This window comes from Phaseolus vulgaris, chromosome 7 (assembly GCF_051622355.1).
Source record: "Phaseolus vulgaris cultivar YP4 chromosome 7, ASM5162235v1, whole genome shotgun sequence".
NCBI classification, from domain to species: domain Eukaryota; kingdom Viridiplantae; phylum Streptophyta; class Magnoliopsida; order Fabales; family Fabaceae; genus Phaseolus; species Phaseolus vulgaris.
The window spans coordinates 10474402-10491357 of NC_143504.1; the positions used below are offsets into that span (position 1 = coordinate 10474402).

Genomic DNA, 16956 nt, shown 5'->3' on the forward strand with positions numbered 1-16956 from the left:
TTACTTTCATTCATGAAACTTCATGCTTCCTGATAGCTTTCATTTAATATTTAAATTAAAATATTCCAACTTATAGTTTGTCTAATGCAGTGATAGTTCATCAAACGCTAAAAATATGATAGTATAATTGTGGTCAGGTAATCTCAAGTTCTCTTCCAACGAATCTAATTGTGAAACCAGTAAATCAGTCTTTAGAATCTATATGCAAGTAAGAAAAGATAACAATAACAATAAAAATAAAAATTAGTTTTTTAATTTGTTGAACAGAAAACATAAAATAAATAATTAAAACAGAAAATAAAAAGTGGTTGATCCCCAAATTCTTCCGGCAATGATTTTTTCATAGATTCTCTAAAGATTAATTGTTTCTTAACCCTCAAATGAGTTAAGTCAAATTGAACATGCGTCAAAATGATTCAACTTGAAACTCACCCGTAAATCATGCGTCTACTGGTTTAATCAGTACCCACTTTGTTCCATGCATATACTCTATGAGAATGCTTATCTCTTTTCTCTTGACTCATGTGCCTGCACCCAAGAAATTAATTAGAACAATATGAACTAACTAAAAAATCAAAGTTTAAGACAAGAAAGACTCTCAATTATGCATTCAAGTATAACCTCTCACAAAAACGAATTTTCCAGGAGATTCGAAGATTAAAACAAATGATATAGATAATTGAAAAACAAATTTTATTAATCAAAACCTCAACTCAATATGAAATTACAAAGGAATCAACAAAAAATGATTAACCTTCCATGCAGAGGCAAAAATAAGAATAATACAAAAAGGAAAATAAAACTAGGTTTAGAGTGTGTTGTGCAGCTATGAAATGTGATCCAAAAGCTCTTTTATTTCTCCCTCCAAAGTCTCTTTTATAATTTTCTTTTCCTTGCAAAAAATTGGATTTGAAATCTTGATTGTAATGAATTCCAACACTGCTTTGAGAGATATTGCAAAAAAATTTATTGAAAAATACCTTCTTAAAAGTATATTTGTTCTATTTTTTAAGAGTTTTAATTTCAGGATTTTTGAGTGAATATCCCTATAGAAGATTTGCTTTCAATTATATTTCTGTGATATTTATCGATTTAATTCTCTAATTCTTTATCTCATATTTCATTTTCTGTTTTGATTCAAAAGAAACAACTTGGGTTTAAAACACAGAATTAACAGAAATAACAATTAAGGCCCAAATAAACTTAATTAGAAGAATATTAATTAAAACAATGACTTGGATTTATCCTTGACTACAACACAAGAATAAATTATTAAAGTTATTAAGTGTGAATAAAATTACATTTATCGCTTCCCAAACCCCAGTAAACCTTGCTGGAAACATACAAACTATATAAATCTAGTTAAATTCACCTGAAGAGCTATATGAAGTTCACTACACCTCCTTCCAAGTCGTCATTGAAAATTTGCAATCCTTATCGGAAACATAACCAAACAAACTCCATCATAGTTTTCTTAGACTATTGATGACTACATTGGTTAACACTTGATGAGTATATTTCCATTCACTCTTAGAGTGTCTAAAATAGTTCTTTTATGCTATAATTGAGAGGAAACTCCAATGTTTTAGACAAAATTTGCATAACCAAATGAAATTGAACCATAATTAGAGTCATTGCTTAAATATGATTTTAAATATATTTTGTTCTCATCTTTATCTTGACCATATGTAGAGATTATGGACCTTACTAATTATAATGTAGATGAAGAATGAAAATACCTTAAAGTCTAGAAAGTCTCGTCGTAGAAGGACTAGATGATTTTACTTGTCACACCCATTAGAAGATCTTTCTAGAATGTTTAATGCTGGAAAAGTTTCTCTAGAGAGAAAGATTCGAATTCAATTAGCCTTTGTGAAGATTTCCCAATGAAGAATTATATCACTTTGAAGATTTTAAAGTTTGGTTATGGAAGGAGACACTCCATGTCTTTAAAGCTTTTAGACAATCTTCTCGAAGCCTCTACTAATGGATTCTCCAATTTGGGGAAAGGAAGATATTGATTCAAAAATTCTAATACATTACAAGGAAACAAGAATCGAAACCAACTCAATCTTATGTGAGGACAGTCTCTTAAATTCTGTAATAAAAAAACTCCTCTGCAAAACATGTAAAGAATAGAGCAAATATCCTTTAGAGATATTGTTCAAGTAAATCTTCTTAAATTATTTTGCATAAGTGATAGGTTTAATTACAATCAATGTGCAAATACGAATCAAGTTTGGAAACAATACATTTGTAAGATAAAAGAAAATGAGATAAGGAACATATAAAGAAAGAGAATATTTGCTGAATAAATTGAAACATAGAAAGGAAACATTTGATAATCGATAAATAATATTTCGAGATAGATTTTGAATTTCAATTTGTGGAAGAAATTTATTTGTAGAATTTTATTTTAATCCATTGGTCTTTTTTAAATTCGGATTTTGTAAAATTTGTTTTCAAACACATGTTTAGGGTTAAATTCTTTTTCTCTAATTTATATTTCTTGGTTAATTCACAATATTTTAATCAATCTCTTGGACGAATCATTGAAGTAGTCAAAGAAAACATCTCATAAGTAGACATATTAATACAAATGGGATATTTGAAACATTAGTATACACATGCTTTGATGATAAGATTCAGTTGAATTTGATTAATGCGTGATTGATTTAGTTTAGGATTTAGGGTTTAGTTTAACCATGTGTAAGGATTAAACGACGACAATCTTTAGAAATATAACCTGTGAAGAATTCATTGGTGGAAGAAGTTGGGAGTCACTTGTTTCTTATTTATCTTACAACGTCTAGCATATTTTATTTTCCTATTGAACAATCACAAACCCCCTTTACTTTACTGTTATTGCTAATTTTTATTACTTGCAAATAGATCTTAAAACTAATTGTTGAATTTGTTAGGAGATGATTTGAGATAATCTAGATGGTCTAGCGTTGTGTTAGACAGTCTATGCACTGGAATTGAAACTTCTTTTAATTTGACTACAAAACAAGTGTGATCAATATTATATCTACAAAAAAAAATTATCGTTTTTTTCAAAACTTCGTAATCTCCATTGATACTACAATTTATCCACCTCTTGTTGGGACAATAGGCTCTTATTTATTCACCTTACACCACAATCTCCTTGTTTGATTTGTCACTCTTAAGAAATATCTTTAATAGAACATCCTCTACCACCATTACCTTCCAATCCTTTTTCCTGAGTATCTCTACCTTACAACATTTTTTACCACCTAAACTTTAAAATTTCATCTTTTTATGACTTTAAACCTTTAGTTTGTTTTTCAAGGTTGACCATGAACTTTATTTACCAAATTTCTTGGATTTGTGTTTAAATATGACAACATTATTCATAAAATGTGAATCTCTAAGTTGGTTTAATTGAATTTATGATCACCAACTATAATTGAGATTTCTTATTTAGTCATACTATATATTTATGTCTTACAATTGTGGTAAGAGTTATAAGTTGGTTTCAAAGGGAAAAATGTTATTTTAGATTCTTGGTTACCTGCTCCACAACATCAAAGCAGTTAACCTATACAAAATATATTCAAACAAGGATTGAACCTAGCCTAATTTGTTCATTACTTTTCATTATCTATTTTAGGGTTATAAGTTTTTTTATCATAAATTTATCTATGGATGTGATCCAAAAAATAAATTAAACGTTCATATTTTAGTTTAGTTTGAGTTATTTTAAAAGAGGAATATGGTTGTTATCTCTAGTATATTTTATGATTTGTTTAGATATAAGATTAGTCAGTGAAAGAAAATATTTGATTAAATAACTCTTTCCACCACACTTTATGTAAGTTTTTTTATCCACAAAGAATAAATAAAATAAAATGAGACACTTCAGGGGTGTCTCAATCCTTATACAAAAATGGTCATGACCAACATGCTCAACACCTGACCTATATATAATCTTCAGACTCTACAAACCACCCAACCAATCCTCAATAATGAAAAGAAATGGTAAGTCACATAAAAAAAACTTTAATAATAATAAAACTTGTTCACATTGAAGGTTTTTGAAGAGTTCTAATTTTAGCCAAGTTATATAATAAGTGAGTAATATTTTGTTAGTTTTTGTGATTCATATCCAAGTAGGTAGTGTAATATCTCCCTTCTCTTTCCCTAATGTTAATGAGTCATATCATAGTATGATGAATCTTTCTCTTGTCCTAGACTAGGTGGGTCACATCCTAGTAGGTTTCTTAGGAAGTATCTTACGTGATTATTATTTCAAAAAGTAATAATCAAAGTTTAAGGTAGTGCAAAATATTCTCAGTTTCTTTTACCTTGTGAGAAAGATTTCAAGTAACGATTCTCCATGTTTATTTCATGCAGTTTGAGTGACATAAGATTTTAATTATCTTGAGTTACCTATTATCTTATGAAATTTCCTTTTTAACAACTTCCACAAAATCAAGATCACAATTTATCAAAGATGCTTTTTTAGAAGAATAATTCAAAGAGTAAAACTTAATGTAGTTTGTTGGCAATAGAGTAAATCCCTCACCCTTGGGGTTTCCATCGGTGGGTGTGTTACATTTACCCCTCCTCTCATATATAATCAAATTACAACAATTTACATGGACAACAAATGCACCCACAACTTTTACAAGTTTAAAAGGCTACTCTATCTAGTATTGTAGTTATACTTCCAAAGTTTTCATCCACCTTTATACTGGAAATTTGTTCCTCCAACATTGTAATTGGTGTTGCTCTTTTGTAACATGAGCATTCCATTGTCTTTTTTCAACAAAGAAAAAAAAACTTTTTGACATAGTATTTAGAAGTAAGTTTAATTCTAACTTATCCTCACCAAAATGACTTGAAAAAATGAAGTTTGTACTTATTTATATACGGTAAATTGACTTGACTTTGTCTTTAGTCGATATAAGATCTCCAACACAATCCTCTCACGCTGAAGTATATACATATTTAGTATGAAACTAGATATTTGTGAGTGGTCTGATAACGGATGATACAATAGGCCTAACAAACATCGCAAATATATGTTTTGATATACTATATTAAGAAGTGAGTTAAAACCTAAATTAATCTTATAAAATTGACTTGTAAGGTAATGATTGCCCTAACTTATAATTAGATGTGAATTTTTAATATATATATATTGACTTGTAAGGTGATGATTGTCCTAACTTATAATTAGATGTGAATATATATATTAGATGTGAATATATATATATATATATATATATATATATATAAATATAAACGTATAAGAATAAATGTCATCTTTTAAATGAAATTTTTATATTTGATCATTTATATCTTATATATACGCAACAAACTCATTGTGATTATCATTGACAGATAACTAAAATGCTTATCTAACGTTGATCATAGAAATTGATTATTATGATTGTAAGATAAATGAAAGAAGTTTATGTCTTTAAATGTTTTCTTTTTTACTTTTTTTCCTTTCTCATATAATATCACTACTCTATATGTGTGGTTGAAAATCAACATATAATACATTTAAGAACTATTTTATCAGTGTTAATAGTGCATATCGTATCAAAGGTAACAACACACACCAAAATTCATACGTTAAACGAAATCATCTCAAGTTGAACTGCACATTTACATAATTGTTTTGTAACATTATGCGGCAGTGTTCTGAACTTTTCACAGTTATACGTTCCATTTGTGTTGAACATTTTGGGTGCATAAAATAATGATTTTATGACATTGTCAGTATATGATTAATCAGTTATTGAAAATATGTATGATTTTATGAAATGTAATTTTTTTTATCATATATGAAACGTTTTATTGTTATTGTCTGTCATTATCTAAATGATAGTTTTCAAGGATTCATCAGGACTCACTGACATATTCGATTATATTTGGTTTTATCAGTTTTAAACGAAAATGATACAAAATTATCTGCTTTTTAAAAAATAACAGAAAGTGCATTTCCGCCATGTTTTTCTCTTCCAAAATTGCATTAAAAAGGAACTAAACCAAATAAGATATTATGTAGATGTAAAATATTATAACATTTTTGTATTTATGAAAGTAATTATTATATTTGAAATGTAAAGTAGTTTATTTTGATAATTTTGTGAAATTTATGATGAGGTATGAGCGGTGGGATGGAGAAAGCAGAGTTATTTTTGGAAGGTGAGTGTAGTAGTGTGGTGGTGGTACTAATAATTATTGAGTGGTTATGTTACTTCTACTAGTTGCCTTCGCATGCCTTTTAGCAAATATTGGTTGTAAGTCACGTGCTTGCATGATCCGCTACTTGCATCCACATAATACCAAATATTGGTCCCCACATAATCATAAACATCTTTCATTTCAAACCCTACTATCCTGCTCCGCACCGCAGCCTAGTAATCACTCCCTCTCCAGGCACGTGCCACGTCACCGGAAATTAAATTTCGAAGGCAAAAACATCCCCTGATAGTGAAAGCACGTCCAAAGGAACAAACTGCACCGCTTCAAATATTATTATTATTTTTATTTATTATATTATTATTGTTAGGCCATAAAATTATTAAAGCGTTTAAAAAATTGGAAGTACTAGAAAAAAAAGGGAAAATGACCGGAATAAATCTGGCGTGTCGGTGGTGCCGACAGTTAAGGCACCGACAGGTTTACCGGGAAAAAGAGGTTGATTACCGGTTAAGGAAGGGAAGCGGAGTTGAATCCCATGCATTCGCCGTCGGTGCGTACTATTTTGACTTTTCAAACGGATTTCGTTAGCTCCACATTTATAAAAGCACTTTGCAGTTAGTACATGGAGAATATAAATTACCATAATTTATTTATTTTATTTAACTTTTTAAAGTAAAGTATGATTGTATTTATACAATTTTAGGAAAATTGTGTTTCTATGAAATAAATTGAACATAAACCAAATATTAAAAAAGCGAACACTGTGACTATAACGGTCAGAATTTGTCACTATATTGTATAATTAGAATTTATTTATTGTATACAAGGTTTCTATTATTAATATTAATGTTATTATTATTAAAGTTTGGAGACATAATATTTGTTTGTTCTTAAGACACATGAGGTGTGGTAGAGGGGAAAGGAAAAAGAAATGAATCACGTGATGATGTCACGTGGGATTAGATATTTAATTTGTGAAAAAGATTATATAACTAAATATTTCTCAATCACCGAATTAAACGCCGAGAATAGGGAAATGAAAGCGATAGTTACATGTGCGGTGAGGGCCAAGAAGGTCTTTTCCGGAATGCTTTTAGTTTTAAACCAAAGTTTCAATTATTAAATTAAGTGTCTCCTTCAAAAGACAAGGAAGATTTATGAGACATAGCAAGATATAACATCTTTGAATGCGGACATGTGCCACGTGGGTGCCACAATTACATGACACAACGTGGGGACAACGTTCTTATTTTTTAATTTCTACGTGTCGTGAAATTACGCTATTGCCCATGCGTATGATGAATTTGTGGCTATATGAAAGAAGGGCATTTTGGGGGAAGGAAAATGAGGGGTTTTAGAGTGCTTCCCATTTAAGGTAGCTCATGAACACAACGTGGAAAAAAAAAATTGAACAGTGTTTGGAGAGTGGCAACCCACTCCTTATGAAAGGCATTGGGGACACAACACAAGGCTCTCAAAACACTCTATTTATCAATCACAATCACATTATAAAACACTTATATGTAAAAACAATGAGAGTTGGATAATCGTAGTCACAACTTTGGTTGGATCCCTTTTATGATTAAATATTGACTTTTTTTTTAATAGGAATGGTGTGTTCATTTCATTTTGAGTTATGGCTTGTCTTCAATTTTGTTTGCATTTTTTTTATATGGGGACTTGTTTTTGTGAGAGAAGGTTACATAGTAACTTTTGTGGGCCTACCCAAGTTCTAATAATGGAGGCAACTTTGTCCCAAAGCCCAAACCATGTTTGGAGTTATGTACAAAATTAATTACGAACCAACTTGGCCCACACCCATAAACCACAAAAATGCCAAAAAGACACCAAAGAAACAAAGCAATAAAAATCATGTATATATCAATATCAATGGAAATTATTCACTCCAATGACCGACAATTTTATTTTATTTTTTAAAAATTTTCAGCCAATTATTTAGAGCCACGCGTTTCAAGCTTCAAGCTTCAGCTATAGTGATATATCCAGAGAATGTTTTATGATCCATGCTCTTGTGAGATTTTTTTTGTTACATTTTATAAAACTTGAGCCACATAATTGCTTGGATCGATTTCACAAGCTTGTTCCTCTGAAAAAGAGTATCGTGAAAGCATTCAAAGTGAATGATATTCATGTTACGAGTAACAACATTGATGAATTGAACATGAACTTAAGATGCTAAACAGGTTTCATTATTGGATTGAAGAGAAAGGAAAGAAAAAAAGTGATGAATGAAAGAATGGAAGGTGAATGTGGAAAATGCATGGGAAGTATGTGGTGCAGTTATGATGGTTGTGAAACAGTATGGTGCACTATAACTCTATTATGAGATAGTATTTTGAAGGAAAAGAGTGCATACAATTTGGCAAACTTGGATAATAATTGCACACAAAAGTAAGTAGAGTGGTGGTGAGGTCACAGGACCATGTCTTTAGTCTTCACTCTATGAGAAAGATCAAACGCAAATGCCAAATTACACAACTCTTTTTTTTTCATGGTAAAAAAACAGTTTCAATAACTCTTAAATAACTCATTTATAACAAAACCAGGTCTGGTCAAGACAACCAGTTTTCAACCTAATATCCAAGCCTGGCCCAATTTTGGAAAATCTTCTTAATTTTGGAAATTTCTAAACACACCTTCCTTTTTACCATAAGTCACCACTCTTACCTCAATCAAATGAGATAGAGGGATCCCTTGATTGCTTTTTTTGTATTTATTTATTCAAAAATTATTCTCATTTTCTTTTCTTTTTAAAAATCAGTGCACCCCATTGCCCTCGTGAAAAAAAATAGTTTCGAAAGTGTATACTGGAATTTAAGTTAAGGACTACAAAACCTTGTAGAAATAAATAAAAGGGAGGTGCGTTTAACAGTTATAAACCCATGGACTTAAATGTGGGCTGGCCCAGGACGAATAATTGTTTTAATTATAGAGAAACCTCATTCACTTGTTTAAAGATTATTAAACCAATAATAGTAGTAATACGTATTTTAATTAAGTGATCAAGATTCAAATCATGGAAAAACAGGTTGAAACATGAATAATATATATGAATACAATGATTAAAAAATAATATAATATATAATATCCACTATTCTCTCATGTAATTTTTCAGTAAAATTAAATTATCATTGGTATTAGATACAATTATAATATTAATGCACTTATAACATTTTTTAAAAATATCGCGTTAAAAACTTAAAGTTCCACCAATTTCTTTTTGAAAATTTTATTACTTAAAAGTAATAATTCCACCATCCATATTATAGTGCTTTCTCTCCTTGTGATAAAATACCCACTCTTCTCCCTTGACTAATGCAGATACAGTGCACTTTTTTAGCATATCAATGTAGCTTCTAAATAAAACATAGAAACATGGTATGCATTTATTGAGAAAATCTTTTGGAATTGCATGGGCAAGATTTAATTATTTTTTTAACTTGTGATTCGCATATTATGTTAAACCGTGACACGAAGCAGGCAAAGAATTAGTTTTTGTGTAGCATATATTAGATAGGAAGGAACAATTGCTTTGGAAATTGAAGCCCTAGAGGAAAAATCACAGGGAAACTACCACCATCATTATCAATTTTGATTGGTTGGACAAAACATGAAGAATGCAGGGCAACAACATTTACATGTGACACTCCTACTCCTAAACTTTTGGAAGTGTAGGAGTATCAAATTCTGCTCCTCAAAGACACCAAGAAAATCTCAAGTTAAAAATTATGAATTCACCAGAAATGCTTTCGATGCATCCATATGATTTAGTCGACACGTTCCAAGGAGGACTTCCGGGAGCTCATCCTGTGTGTTACTCTGCACTCATTTTCAGATGTGTAACTTTAGTAAGGTAAACCAAAATTGTTACTTAGGAGAAAACTTGTATACAGTTATTTAGGTGCTATCTGTTTATTTATCTAATCATAGTTAAATGGAGTGTAACTTTGTTAATTCAAGTAATATAAACTTTTATTGCATGGATTATGGAGATAAAACTTATACTCTTACAGAACCACATTGATAAATTATTTTTACCTGTACCAAAAACGCCATTTCTACCACCAAATTGTTCAGGTATCCAAGAACTAGGCTAGCTACCCCTCTTGCCACAGTTGATGATCCAACGTCGATGTCAAGCTATTAAGGGAAACACAATTTAAAAGTTAGCATATAGAACAAGAGAAAGGAGCTGAAAGTCATGGCCAAACCTCTAAATATTACCAGTGCTGAAAGTAACACAGCAAAATCACTAATGCTTTCCAAGTATTACTTAATTTGGCAATGTTACCTCTAAATAGTTCTTCCCACGGATATAAAGTACTTCTAGTGCTTGCCCCACCAAACATGCTTTCTTTCCAACACTTTGCTTTACAATCCATGATCCCTGGGAGAAACAAGTCAAGTGGGGATGAAAACCATTAGATACTCATCTTGATCCTGAAATTTCTGTTTGTTTGTTGCATGCCACATTTAAGCAGAAATGAACCTTGGAGATGTATGGTATCAGCTTAAATCTAGAGTTCCTGTAAGCATCATCTCCATCCACAAAGCTCTGCATTAAGGGATTGTCTTCCAAAGGTGTTTTCAACATGTAATAAAGTGCAAGAGAATACATAGGAGTTCCGGGCATCTGATCCATCATCACAATACTATTCGTTATCAATCTTATACTTTAAGAGTGATGTATGTAACAATCAAGATGAGGTAATACTCACTTGTATGTTGATGACAAAAAAGAACTCTGGACCACCTTTTGCTGCATATTGCTGAATAAATCCAAAAGCACAGCATGGTAATGAATTTTTAGTGGTTATTTTGTGACAGTAATTAGGACCATTTTATCTCAAATACACAAATAGAAGACTGAGAAAAAAAGGAATATACCTGAACTATGGAACCAGGACGACTACTTAAGTCATCTTCTCTTGTGTCCGAACGAAGCCAATCCGCACCAACCATTTGCGTCAAGGTGCCGTGTGCCTTCACCTGCAAAACAGAAATTTATTTACCCTTTAAAATATAAACAAATAAAAAAATAGTATAAATTTGTTTAGTATAGTTTGAAACATTAGCATCTAGCTTCATTGAAGCCTTTCACAAATAGCAGTGAAGATGACAGTTTCATCTCGTATAAAAATGAATTTGAGGCATAAAACTTTCTGTCTCTTGGGTTTCATCTTTGGCTAGGCAGAAAGGAGAGGGTAATGAGACTTTTTGTTTTTTTAAGAAATCATGTATTTGGTGATCATATTTTCAGCGTGATATATGCGCAAATAATGTGTATTACCATTTCTTGGAGGTGCTTAGTCTCTTTTTCTCATCGGCTAGTATGTTTTCACTTGTAATTGTGGCAATGTTAGTTAATTTATTAGTGTTTTGTGTTCATGATTTAGTGAGTGAAACAGTTAAAACAAATTTTGTAGTTTTTAGAGATTCCTTTTACATGTTGTATACAAAACACCGAAAGGTTAAACTTTTTTAAAAATACCTTTTGATGGTCTTGTAAATAATTTTCTCCTCGAACCAGAAACAAAGATGGATCAGAAGCAGCCCAGGTGCAGGGTAAAGAACAGCTTGAATCATTTTGAAGAGTGGCTCCATAACTGCATGATGCACTTTCCTCCCTGACAGTTTCGTGCAAATCCATATACCCCTTCTTCTGAACTGCAACAGGTGTAAAATATATTGAAAGGAAATATGTCATGAACATTCTATCCAAAATAATATTAGCAAGAACTTAGATTATAAATTATGAACTCTAACCTGCAAGGTCGTGTAACTTTTTCACCAAACCAACAGCTGTTGACATTCTGGGGATAGACATACCCTGTGCATCCCATTGGTTCAATCTCATCAATAGTTGATATTGTTAAGATATATCACTTATCATGAAAAGATTGTTTAGAGTAAACAAAACAAACATATGAGCAATCACACAAAATCTTAATGTGTACTTAGATTCCTTACATAAGAAAAAACGTCATTGTAAACTTGTCTAAAATTAGCAACGCAGAAAAGTACAAAAAAGAAAAAAAAAAGCAATTCAGAAAGCAATTAGAGGATGAATGTTGGTAAGCAAAAGTACCATCTGCTCAGAAGCCAAGTCAGGATGCCATTCATTGTCAAAGTGATCATATTCTGTTGGTTCAGGAACATCAAAGAACTCATCAGAATCATTGAATCCCATTAAATTTGTACGACCGGAAGGTTCTACCCCATCTTCTAGAACAATAAGAGGTTCCTCGAACTTGGTTTTCTCCTCTGAAACATCAGACTTAACATCCTCCTTTACACCAGGAGGCAATCCAATTTCTTTAGTCATTGTAAGAGTTTCAGAGGAGGAATTTCCACCTTTGGTTCTAAACAACTCCCGAAGAGCTGCGAGAAGGGGATTAGAGTAAAAGCTTGAAAATTTTCATTTATAAGAAATGTGGCAAGACTACATTGATGAAAGAACTTTGAAGTCTGCCACATACCTGCAATTCGTTCAAGCATACGAATAGTAATGGACCTTGCAGATGAGGGGCGCAAATACAATTTCCAAAACTTCCAATCAATAGCAAGCATGTGTCTCACCACTGATTGCGTTCCCTTGTTAACAGGAGTCACTACAAATCCTCCACCTGCCAAGTGTTCAAAACCTCCTTATTTTTTCTGTTATTCATGGCATTGTTTTGTTATTTTTGCTACTTTTCCTTATTTTAGGAAACTAATAAATATTCGTTTCAGAAAACTAGGAACACATTTATTTTAGGGAAGTGTTGTTCATCTTTGACTCAGGCTTTCATCACCCTCCAGCTATAAATAAACCGGATTTTATAGTTTCTGCCTTGGATATATAAATTTTAAATAAAAACATAATTCAAATTTTTATTTTTTTCTTCATGATTTTTTAATACATTTGAAAAGATTATATAAGTGCATAATTATTTTTAAAAATATTAGATTATTGATTTTTTGTTATGAAGATAAATTAAATTTAACATTACAGCTTATAATAGTATGAAATTTATAAAAAATTTCAAACTATAAATATATAATTATTATTAAATAGTTTTTATTTTTGGGTGTTGGTTCTTATTTTAGGGTGTTGCACTCCTAGATCCCTCTGCCATTGGTAGCATTGAAAGGCTAAATAATATCTCAAAATTAAAGCATACATTACTTTTAAGGCAAGCTCGGACATAGCCTTTCTTTGGTGGACACTTGGAATGGTACACAGAATGGTATAATAACACTGTCATAGAAACACAGATAAAAAAGTTAATTGGCGAATTGAAATGAACCATATCTTCCCAACATAAATATTTTAGTAACAGTACCATATGATCCATCATCCTCTCTCCTCCAGTATCTTCGTAACAACAAATCTCTTGGTTTCATTCCCCTAGACATCAAATATAATGCTATATTAACAACATGTTTGCTGACTGAATTCTCATATACAAGGTCATATATATATCCTACCATGGTAACCAGTCATTGTACATCTCTATATGAACAATATCTGTATGTCCATCAAGGTGATCAACCACACTACCTCGATAAACACAAAAGTCCCATCTGCAAGAAACTAGGTGATTTAATATATAAGCTATACACTGAATCATGTGGATCACATTTCCTATTTTTCAAGTTAAGAACAAGACTTACTCTGATCTTGTGGGATCAAGAGTCATAAGAGTGTTGAAGATGGCCTCTGAAGTTCCATCAACCACACCAACTGCCATTATTGCTGGGTGATCACCCCAATGCTGAACAAGGAAAACGACTTTTCATTTTTTGTAAGAGTTGACCACTTACTAAAATGAGATTGTTATCAAGTTAGGATCAACTTACAGTTCCAAGGGTATCCCAATCTTTGGCTTCTTTGAACATCCTTAGTCCTGCATAAGCAATGAACTATATGAGATACAGACTAGTCCAGTAGCCATGTGTTCTAGGAGCTAAAGCTTTACCATTCTGACAACCAAAAATCTTCCATGGTGAAGGGGCTATAACATCAGAGGCAACCGTTTCAGTGCATAGGTCTGTTTGAAGATTCAAGTTGATGTATTTCCAATCTGTGCTTTTTGAGCCTCCATTTCTGTTTTAACGAAACTTTAGACATTAAAAGGCATACTTACCATAATATGATTAATTACTATAGTTTTAGATAAATATACACAAAAACAGGAAGTTCAAGGAATTGTAGGTACGTAAATATTCATCACTACCTTATAGTAATGTTACAGCAGAAAGGAAAGGACTAATTTGTGTGATTATCTTAATTTTAGAGCATTTTTAAATATTCAGAAGAAGAAGCAGAAACTGCTCGACTAAATATTCAAAAGTAGTTAATGTACCTCAAAGTTGAACGTCTTCTTCTGATACAAGCCACTAAATTCTTTGTTGGAGATGGACACTCCTGAAAAAAAAGAAACAATAAAATATGCTTCTTATAACGACAACATCATCCACTAATTAAGATAGCAGAGTAGAACCTTCATTGCAGAGTCCTGCAAGGTACGTATCCATTTTGCGGCTTCTTCTGAACTACTTGCTCCCAACTATAAAATACGAGAAATATAGATCAAGAATATTCAGTGAAAAATTGTCATAAATATTTTACTCGGATTCTTAATTTCAACGCACCTTAAGCTTATCACTTTGGTTTGTTGCATTATAAACAGTGAACATGAAGAACACCTGAACAATGCAGACAATTTGTAAATACTACAATTATTAAATGTTCTTGGAAACAATGCAACTCTGTCAAATAAGTAAAAAATAAAAAGCATGCAATGTTGTCCCGTAGAAAGAGTCCCAGGTTCCTTACCTTTTTGTTCATACTCTCCCTTCCATTATCATTAACCCGAACGCAAGAGTCAATTATTGCACTTCTAATTGGCTCCTGAAAATTAACATAACGCTTTTGATTAATCACAATTGACAAATGAATCATCGCAACAAAGGAAATTTCAGAAATATCATTGTTATTAAAATCTAAGAACACACATACCATACGTGGAACATTAAGAAAGACATTTTAAAAACATGAATGGATCCAAAACCTTAAAAAACGTTATCCATTCCACGATACATCAAATAATCAAACATGGTAATGAAACCTTACTAGAACATTAATCAAAATAGAATATGAAAAAATAACATGTATGACTATGTGACAGACACCAATGAGCCGAGTGAGGTCCATTAAAGGAAATGATCTCTTGGGACAAATACTTTTCATACAGAAGGACCTGAGATCAAACTCCTGACCACACACGTAAAGTGAGAAGAACAACGTTATGAATCAATCGTGTGTGACGTGGAGTATGTTGAAAAAAACGAAAGATTTGATCTATAGGAGTATTTACCTCGGTTGGGGTAACGGGTTGGATCTTGAAGCTTCGGAGGACATTGTCCTTGAGAATGAAGTACCTCTTCCGTGAGTAATGCTGACCAAAGCGATTGGCACGAAGGAGATAGAGCCACCCTTCCATTTTTCTCTCACTCTGCGGAACAATACCCATTTGGAGAATTGGTGAGAAAGAAAGAAAGCAGTGAGTGAATTTGTGAGGCTGCATGCATGGAATGAATGAGAATAAGAGCAGAGAAGAAGAACCTGAGAAAGGGTGAGAGAAAAAACGACGATGGCGATCCTCTGACCCCGCGAAAGGGATTCAGAGAATCGAAATTGGGAGGGCAGTGACAATGGTGTTTGTTGTTGCTCTTCTTCTTCTTCTTCTTCCTCTTCTTCTTCTTCTATTTCCTATGTTCCCGCTTCATCAATAACTACTTTCTTCTTCTTTCCTTCTACTTCATACCACACCATGTACCACAATCCAAATTTACCTTCTTGCCCTTCTCCTTTTACCTCTAAAATCACTTTTTTACTCACTTCCTCTTTTAAAATCACACTATTTCTTTAAATTTTTTTATCAATTATTATATCATTCTATGAAATCAAAATTAATTTTTTTTTATTTGACTCGCTCCCACATTTTATCCCATTTAGATTAAATCCCAATATTTTGCTCTAATTTATTTTTAGTTTGATAGTCATATGCAATATTTTGTAAACCGTCAATTAAATAAGAATACGTGTATATGTCTTTTATAATCAAGATTAAAGTTTCTTTTCGGTAGCTTTTGTTAATATTTAATGAAAATCTTTATTACTGGCACGGTAAAATTCATTTCTCTTAAGATTTTGCACTATAAACAATTATGTAATACACTTAAGAAGTGAGTATCTTCATTTGAAAGTACTATCTATCACAAATATATTTTCTTATAAATAATCTTATTGGAATAAAATATGATTTTTATTAGTAATGAATAAAAATGTGATGAGAATATAACTCAGCTATGGGGACTAGAAATCGAAATTCATTGTTGTTTTGTTAATGAGTATTATTGTAAATGGTTAAAAAAAAAAATTTACAGCGTAGAGGAGGAGGGCATAAAGGTAAATGAAATGTGAGGCAAGGCAGTGATTTGGTTGTTATTTAGATGAAATTAACAGACAATCAATCTTCAAACATGACTTGCGGGCAATCGTTGTCTTTGCATTAATCCTGGGACGACAAAAAAGGTGTTCTTCAAAGCCAGTTCAATTCATCTCTAGCTTTATGTATCTATAACTTTGGTTTTAAAATCCAACAACATTCACTGCTAAACACACAAAATCTTAAAAATAATATACTAATTACTTTGGAAGTGATTTTTAAATATAAAACTAGTTTGTGGTACTTAAAAGTGTAT

General features: G+C 31.6%; 1 protein-coding gene across 2 annotated transcripts; it reads right to left on the reverse strand.

The window, feature by feature from the left end:
• Positions 1–9684: 9684 nt before the first annotated feature.
• LOC137828882 (protein ENHANCED DISEASE RESISTANCE 2) lies at positions 9685–15999 on the reverse strand. 2 transcript variants are annotated; one of them, XM_068635626.1, is made up of 22 exons: positions 15815–15999; positions 15567–15704; positions 15026–15100; positions 14842–14895; positions 14691–14756; positions 14553–14614; positions 14166–14293; positions 14047–14093; positions 13861–13961; positions 13675–13770; positions 13530–13594; positions 13373–13444; positions 12684–12830; positions 12293–12585; positions 11971–12034; positions 11696–11871; positions 11092–11193; positions 10923–10973; positions 10694–10837; positions 10496–10591; positions 10243–10344; positions 9685–10023 (listed from the first exon to the last, which is right to left on the reverse strand). In XM_068635626.1, exons 2-22 carry the CDS (start codon positions 15690–15692, stop codon positions 9931–9933), a joined length of 2160 nt encoding a protein of 719 aa, XP_068491727.1. In that variant the 5' UTR covers positions 15693–15704; positions 15815–15999; the 3' UTR covers positions 9685–9930. The 2 variants fall into 2 exon arrangements, with proteins under 2 accessions (XP_068491727.1, XP_068491726.1); XM_068635625.1 differs by lacking the exon at positions 15815–15999 and having other exon boundaries at positions 15567–15722.
• Between the last annotated feature and the right edge of the window lie 957 nt (positions 16000–16956).

Excerpts from the sequence above, each read along its gene's own strand:
- LOC137828882 (XM_068635625.1), bottom strand. The coding sequence starts at position 15,722 with ATGGGTATTGTTCCGCAGAGTGAGAGAAAAATGGAAGGGTGGCTCTAT. Across the intron at positions 13,771-13,860 it reads CTTGATCCCACAAGATCAGA|ATGGGACTTTTGTGTTTATC; the intron begins GTAAGTCTTGTT and ends AGTTTCTTGCAG. Across the intron at positions 13,445-13,529 it reads AGAGGATGATGGATCATATG|TGTTATTATACCATTCTGTG; the intron begins GTACTGTTACTA and ends TTTCTATGACAG.